General features: G+C 37.4%; 1 protein-coding gene across 1 annotated transcript; it reads left to right on the top strand.

The window, feature by feature from the left end:
* The first annotated feature begins 211 nt into the window (after positions 1-211).
* pctp (phosphatidylcholine transfer protein) lies at positions 212-7,019 on the top strand. Its single transcript, XM_034088383.2, has 6 exons — positions 212-384; positions 1,361-1,478; positions 2,492-2,571; positions 2,720-2,891; positions 3,501-3,568; positions 5,611-7,019. The coding sequence occupies exons 1-6, from the start codon at positions 256-258 to the stop codon at positions 5,683-5,685; spliced, it is 642 nt and encodes a 213-aa protein (XP_033944274.1). The 5' UTR covers positions 212-255; the 3' UTR covers positions 5,686-7,019.
* Positions 7,020-7,929: the final 910 nt, after the last annotated feature.

Here is a 7,929-nt window from a genome sequence, read left to right as displayed (position 1 = left end):
TGGCATGTGTCATTTTGTCATTTATTTGTTTCTACATGATCAATATGCTATATTTGTTTATAGTTGTAAATACTTGCTTCCCAAATTACATTTCTATCAATGGAAGTGTTGCTGGAGTAGTTCAAGTTATTCCAGTTTGAAACATTTATTAACTGCGAGCTCTTTTATTTTGAAAGCCATAGCCGGAAGTGGTGCTCTGGCTTGTGTGACAGACAGGTAAGGTGTCTGTTGTCAGAGGAACGAGCGCGAGCGGTCATGTCGCTGCAGTTTAAAGATGAAGAGTTTCAGAGCGCGTGGAAGGAGTTGGATGAGCCGCAGCTGGAGGGAGGATGGGAACTCTTCACTGAGACCATGGGAGTCAAAATCTACCGGCTCCACGATAAGGTATTTATAAGAATTTAAAATACAACTGCTGCTTTTACAACAGGAAGAGGGCTGCTCGTGACTAAATGAATGACTCCGTATGGGCTTTCCTTGTGTATTATCGGTATCATCAGCGACGTCCTGTCTATCCACAATTGATAAGATTGTTATCTTTAGAGTGATACATTTGATGACAACATTGGTAAAAAGAAAACAGCTGCAGTGATTTCCTAGCGGCCAACATGAGAACTATCCGGAAATTGAATTGAGAGCTGTTCGACCAGTCTAACCAAACTCCATTTTACAAATGTGGCAATTCAAATTTGCCTTCTTTGGACACGTATACACACATTGTCAAACCTGATTTAATGCATATGTCAATTATAAAGATCCACCCGTAAATTCGGTATACATCTGGCCCATCAAGGCAGCAGCTTTTGAATGATTTTTAAAAAAGGGTAAAAGAACAAGTCAAATGTAAATGTTAAACTGCAGCTACCCAAGTTATCGTCATTCACTTACTGTGTTTGAACTATACCTCATTGACTCCAATAGGGCCTACACACACATACATTTCATTCTGAAAAACAAAAGTCATTTACACTTGATATGTTTTTGTAGTTTCATTGGAGATAATCCAGATAATCTTTTGCAATTATTTGGATTACACCCTTAATGTGCTGTTCTCTGCCAAGGGAACACAACTACAATTATATTTCTGTGTTTGGCTTGACTTTGCCTTCATGTTGACACACTTTCAGGCACACAATATGTGCCTAGAAATGCAGTTTGTCAGGTTTAGTACCATTTTCATTGTGAAAGGTGTGTCTTCAGAACGGTTTCCATGCTTTTGGATCAATCCAACACACTTTGGGTGACAGGGTGTAATGCACACACCGCTCTAATGAGAGTTGTTTGGTTATGGGATTGGTCACATACTGTGGTTGTGGCGTGTAGCAAACATTTGGAAGAGAGACATTTCATGTGCTGTTTTCAGGAAACTGGACTTTATGAGTACAAAGTATTTGGTGTGCTCAACAACTGCAATGCAGAGCTGTGTGCAGAGGTCTACATGGACTTGACGTATCGGAAAAATTGGGATACATATGTGAAAGGTAATAAAAAAACTAAAATAAAGTGAGGTTCTCACTGTCATTCTCCTTTCCATCCAAATCAACTTTCCCTCATAATAATTGGTTTTATTCCTCAGTACATTACTGACATTCACACATTATTTTTAGCCTGTAACACACGTTAGCTTCTGTTGTCAGTCTTTAACCATCTGTCTTCTTAGAGCGAGTGTTCTGTATATGGTTTATACAGTGAAATAACATGCTTAATATGTTATCCTTGTCTCCATGCAACTCTACAGTAACCTGCAGGTAACATGTTGTTGTCCTTTTGTATCTCCCTAGTCTGTTGGACAAAAATGTCTTACTGTTTCTAACGTGATATTATAAGAAGTTAAAGTAGGTTATTCTTCTAAAGTGGTATTTTGGGGTAGTTTGTTGTCAATGGTTGTAGCAGAGTCTTCTTGTATTTGCTATGGTGTCTCCCCCTCCTATAATAAAGTCGACCAGCAGTCAGTTGCACACAATTGTTAGCCAACTATGCCCAAATAACCATGTTTCAACAATGCACAACATGACTATAAAGGGAAAACTGTGGCTCATATTTACATGTTTGTAAACAATATTGTGCAGGAGGTAATATGTATTTTTGTAATGTTAATTTCTGCAGTAAAATGTTCTTGTAACTTGTAATTCCTACATTAAATAGTCAAGAACTACTGTATAACGTGTGATGGCTTATCATTTGAAGTCTCAACATGGGGTTCTCCCCATTGTATTTATAATCTAGTAGGTGTACAAATGTACTGTACTGAATCACATGTACTGCGTGCTTTTAATTGTTTATTGTTCATTTCTATTTCCATAATTTGGTCATGGGCAGATTATCCCTAACCCAAAGAAAAAAAATCTAAATGTCCTTACCAATTCCTTTCCTTACCAAAAGAGATGAAAAACAACACATTACAGAGTAACCTCAGAGATTGAAGCAGCGCAAACATATTTAATTCATCTTTAAAGCCATTTTGAGTAATTGATCTTCTTGTTTTTGTATTCAGAGCTCTTTGAGAAGGACTTCGGTGGACAAAATGCAATCTACTGGGAAGTAAAATACCCATTTCCTATGTCAAACAGAGATGTATCCTTCTGGTCTAAACAAACAAAACTGGTCTGAACACTAAAGGTTTTCCCTTTTTAAGCATCAAGTATAGTTTATACAGTTGAAATCATACTGTAATGGAGAGCATATTTCCCCAAAAAGTCTTCCCTAACAGCTGAACCCTCAGTATGTGTACATGAGGGAGCGCAGAGACCTGGATGTGGATGGCAGGAAGATCTGGGTGATCCTGGCCAGAAGTGCTCCAGAGATGCCATGTGCCGAAAAGAGCGGTGTGCTGCGGGTCAAAGACTACAAGCAGAGCGTGGCCTTGGAGAGCGACGGAGGCTGTGGAACCAAAGGTAACCAAGTAACAAGTAATCAGGAAGTGCGCAGGGCGTTGAAACAAACTTTGGTAGTGGCCAGACGGTCGTACTACAACTTCCTTGTCTGTCCGTGACGTCATTGTGTCCATTGTGTAATTTGTCAGAGCTGCAACTTAATGGATTTGAAAACAAAAGACAGATGTCGCAGCAACATAGTGTTTAAATATGTGTTTTGTACAGTTAAAACGTGTATACTATTAGTTTGATGGACATTTCTTTACAAATCACTTGTTCAAGCCATTTATGCTGCAAAAAGGTGTCTGGCATTTTCAGATTAGTTAATTATGAATTGAATATTTGTAGATAAGCTTGGGCAATATGTCTGAAGTTCATATTGTGATATCAATGAAAACATGTTTGATATAAATCTAAATACTAATAGGGAAAATGTATGCAAAAACCTAACCCTATTAACTTTTAAAAAAAGTATCTAAGTATTTGGGAGGAAAAGCTCTTGTGAAATGTATTTGCTTTTCATTAAAAAAAACAAATCGTGATATTTTCAGATCTTTCAATGAAAAACAGTTGATTAATTAATGATAGACGTCAAAACTGTCAAAAATGAACATATTTTTTTTTCTTCAGTTTTCATGAATTACTTTGACAACCCTGGTGGCATGATTCCCACCTGGCTGGTGAACTGGGCAGCGAAGGTCAGTGCACACATGTTTCTTTTACTTTATTTAATATTCCTGAAATGAATACAAACAATGCAAGAATAAAAAAAGGAGAAGCTGTAAACCTGTATGTATGTAATAAGTAGCTTTAGGGGCTTTGGCCTCACTGAACAGTTACAAATGGATTACATGCAAATAATGTCCTCATTGGGATTAGTAAAGGGTAATTTAGCATGACTGGTTGGAGCATTTCAGTCTGTAGGTTGTTTACATTTTCAAGTTTTGGAAGTAAATAAACAATTAAGCTTTAAGAAGATGTGAGTTTACTTTATGTACACTAGATTTGTTTGGAGATATTTTTCTGCAAAGAAGCGGATTTGAATGGTTGCCTATGGAGATATTGCTTCCTTAGATCTGTTAGCTGCACACACATTTGGAAAAAATAGAACATCTCTAACTTTGTTTTATAATATGTCACATGTGATAATATCCACAACACTGGGGACAAACAATTGTACCATCCTGTTCTCCATGGCCAACTTTACTCTTTAATTATTCAGCCAAACTTGCGACTCATCTGTTGTCATTTACATATTATATGTTTCTACCAGTGTTGTAGTCAAGTCACCAATTCACGAGTCCAAGTCACCCTCGAGTCACCACTCTTCGAGTCCGAGTCCAAGTCCGAGTCACCAAGGGAGAGTCGTAGTCGAGTCCGAGTCCAAGTCCGAGTCACCCAAGGAGTGTCCAAGTCGAGTCCGAGTCATCATTACCTGTGTTCGAGTCCGAGTCCAATTCCGAGTCACTTAAGAAGAGTCCAAGTCAAGTCCGAGTCACAAGTCTTCATGTATTAATCTTCGTGGATATATGTTTTGAAATGTAGCTGCTCCTCTACATTGCTGTTATCCTGTCTATTGAACTGCTGTGAAGCGAGTTTGGCTACAATTCTTGTAATAGGTGCTATACAAATATAAAGCTTATTTCTAATATTAATATTATTATTATATATAAATAAACTATATTTAAAATGAGTTACCTTTTTAGAGAAGTGATTATATTTGTATGCCAATATTTTCCTATGGTAAAGTTTTCGTTTTGCACTTTTATTTTGATAGTAATAAGATCGGGACTCTTATTTTGAAGGAACTTTTACGGGTTAAATCAGTTTACCGATAAAGATTTATCGGGGGGGGGGAATTCACGAGTCCGAGTCCGAGTCCAAGTCATCCTGTGCGAGAATTCACGAGTCCAAGTCCGAGTCGCGTCAATCAGTGCGCGAGTCCGAGTCGAGTCACGAGTCCCGAAAATCGGCACTCAAGTCCGACTCGAGTCAGAGTCCAGGACTCGAGTACTCCATCTCTGGTTTCTACTGCAAGACAACACACCTAGCTGAAAAAACTGGAAATTCAAAATTTGATTTCAGCCATTTCTAGATTAATCCACTCTTGAGACTATTTTAGACACACCAGAAGGCCACAAAATAGTGGAATATTTATAAATGTTGATGTCTAATACCCCTTTTCCACCAAAATAAGAGTTTCTATGCATCTAGCCAGATGTAAGTATTTTCTTTTCTAGTGTGTAACGGACCTTAGGGTGATTGTTTGCTTCTATGAGTGGAATTTCACATTTGTTCCAACCAAAGAATATCTCATCATACAGCATTTAATGCTGCTGCTGTTGTTGTTCAGAGTAAGAGGACAACATTGTTAACAATAAAACCGATGACAGGGAAACTTTATTTTAAGCATCTTAATAAATGTAATTTAAAGGAATACTTTCTCTGACATATGTAAGTTTGAAGAAACCATTTTATTCAAGCAATACGTCACTACTGTAAGTTGAACACATTCGTCGTGGATCTACTTTAAAGAGGGTGTTTAAAGGGTTCTCTCCCAGGCCCTGAGAGCTCCGTCCTTCGGCCTGTTTTATGGGTTTCCATCATTATTGTTAGCAGATGTGTTCCAGGATGATGTCAACAAGCTCCTCTCTTTGTTGCCCCACCTGGGTGTGTCTTCTCTGCACATCTGTTCATAATACTCCCTGATAGATGCTCTTTTTCTGTTTGTCTTTAACAGACTGGGGTTCCAGGTTTCTTAACAGACATGCAGAAGGCCTGTAGCAACTACAGCAAATTCTGCACGAAGAAATGAATGCAACTGACGGCACAATGGCTCATGCACAAGGACTCAATTTTATTTTTCTTGTTTCAGTCTTGGGAGGTATTCTGATGCTGTATGATCAAATATGATGTTTCCGTATGGGGTGAATTTGGCATGATGTGGGCTACTACTTGTTGTTGTAGCATGCGCAGACTGAAAACTCATCTCTTTCGACTCCACTTCGAGCAATAGAACTATTAACAAAGCACTTATATACTAATAAAGGACTGGCTTACCTAAAGCCAGTTGGGTAGCACTTGAAATGTTGCTCTATGAAACCTGATGTACTTATATGATTCTGTTTTCTTCAAGTTTGTATTTTGTTGGTCGAACGCACTTATTGTAAGTCGCTTTGGATAAAAGCGTCAGCGAAATGCAATGTAATGCTCTTGACTCAGGCATGATCGGCCACACTCATTAGGCTGCTGGGAAATCAATGATGTGTCATTATTGATCAATACTGTATTATCTTTTCTGTGCAATCACTGTTTGTAAGCTCCAGTCACTACAGCATTTTTGAGCTTGTAGGAATTTTAAATTGGAAAAGGACAACTAAACCCCCCCTGTGGTATTACTATTGGTGCCTTGACTGGCCACTACTAGAAATAACTAGCACCAAGTTTTAGCAATTTATTCAGATCATCAGTGAAAAAGCAAGTAACATATGCAATTGTATTATATTTTCTTTTCCAATTATATTATTTCAATATATTGTCAATTTCCAATGATACTCAGCAACACTCTTTATCAAGCACAACCGTTACTTTTAATGTATATGCAAATGTTTGTATTGCTCCATGTGGTGACTTTTAGCAACTTTTTGAGCTAGTGCTAGCTACTTTTATTGGAAAAGAGTTGCCAACCATGCACAGGACAAACTGAATCCTTGGTTGCAGCTTCTTGCATAGGACATTTTAACTTTAACATCTTTTTAGATTCTTAACTCTACATGTGCAATATAATGTGATTCTTTGTACTGTATGATTAAGTCACACTGCAATCTTGCCCGTGACAATTTCATTTGGCTGTAATTCATTCATCAGTTATAATGTAGTGAAAGTTACAAATCTGTACTTTTCGAGGAATGCCACTCGATGGGCTTCTTGTGATTCATTTTCATGGATTTATTTGTTATGCAAAAATTATTTTATGATACTCTATGCTGATTTTGGGCGCAAATGATCGAAGGTACACTATCTGAGATAATACTCAGGCTGTACCTCAGTGCTACAGTTGAGGTGAATATGGTTTAATCTACACAATTAAGGCCTATTACTGTGTAATAGTGATGTGATTGAAATAAATAAACTTTCATTTTAAATGTAGTTAACTGTCTATTGTTTTTCTGAAGCATTCCATTATCTTACATCCACTACCACACAATGATGCTTTACAAGTAAATGGTAACCTTAGCACATGATGTCCTCCTTAGCAACACTAATCACCAATATAGTGTTTACCATTGACATTTTGAATACCGTTTATACACCCAGTTGCCAGTTTATTAGTTACTTACTGAAACTAATTCACTATAATACAACAGACCTGCAATACATTCTACCAAATTGCAGGTCACCCATGAAAAAGAGATCTTTTCACCTGGTTAAATAAAGGCTACAAACCTGCATAAAGTCGGTCTGATTTACTGTGTGAAACCGTTTAATGCTGATGTTATTTTCACAAAAATGTTGTAAGATGTGGTTTGTGGTGCTTTTGAGGTGTATTTGTTATACAGGCTGGTGTTTGTGTTTTGAGCCTTCATTGATATAAATGGGGTGGACATTATAATAACTGTGAATATTGATTGGAAATGTTTAAAGCCTTATTTTTCTTAGCAAGTGAATGACTTTGGTTCAATTAAGTTCGAACAATATGTATAGGCCTAGTGTTCAATTGCATTCAAAAATGTCCCTTTTATATAATATGAACTGCAGAAACAAAAATCACGCCAACTGAGTATATGGACAGTTATTGACACTCGAGAACAAATAATACATCTATGGATTATTTTCCTTCATTCATCATACTGAAAATAATTTATAACTTTTTCTATAACTTCTACAGCGCTTTCTCACATTTAAGAGAAATACATAATATTTAAAACAAACGTATTACATTACTGTAGTATTTACTTTTTTGCATTCGCGCGCAGGCACATTTAGAGACAGCCCCTTAGCGTGCGCGAGACTTTCACGGTACACATATCCTGACCAGGTGGAGGTGCTGCTGCAGGTA

This window comes from Pseudochaenichthys georgianus, chromosome 8 (genome assembly GCF_902827115.2).
Source record: "Pseudochaenichthys georgianus chromosome 8, fPseGeo1.2, whole genome shotgun sequence".
Classification (NCBI taxonomy): Eukaryota; Metazoa; Chordata; class Actinopteri; order Perciformes; family Channichthyidae; genus Pseudochaenichthys; species Pseudochaenichthys georgianus.
The sequence above is the reverse complement of the archived record's forward strand: the minus strand, read 5'-3'. Positions and strand labels throughout refer to the sequence as shown.

Bases quoted from the DNA above. Each gene is read 5' to 3' on its own strand.
- pctp (XM_034088383.2), top strand. From the start codon at position 256: ATGTCGCTGCAGTTTAAAGATGAAGAGTTTCAGAGCGCGTGGAAGGAG. The intron at 2,572-2,719 runs GTATCCTTCTGG...CTGAACCCTCAG, and splicing joins TTCCTATGTCAAACAGAGAT to TATGTGTACATGAGGGAGCG. The intron at 3,569-5,610 runs GTCAGTGCACAC...TGTCTTTAACAG, and splicing joins TGGTGAACTGGGCAGCGAAG to ACTGGGGTTCCAGGTTTCTT.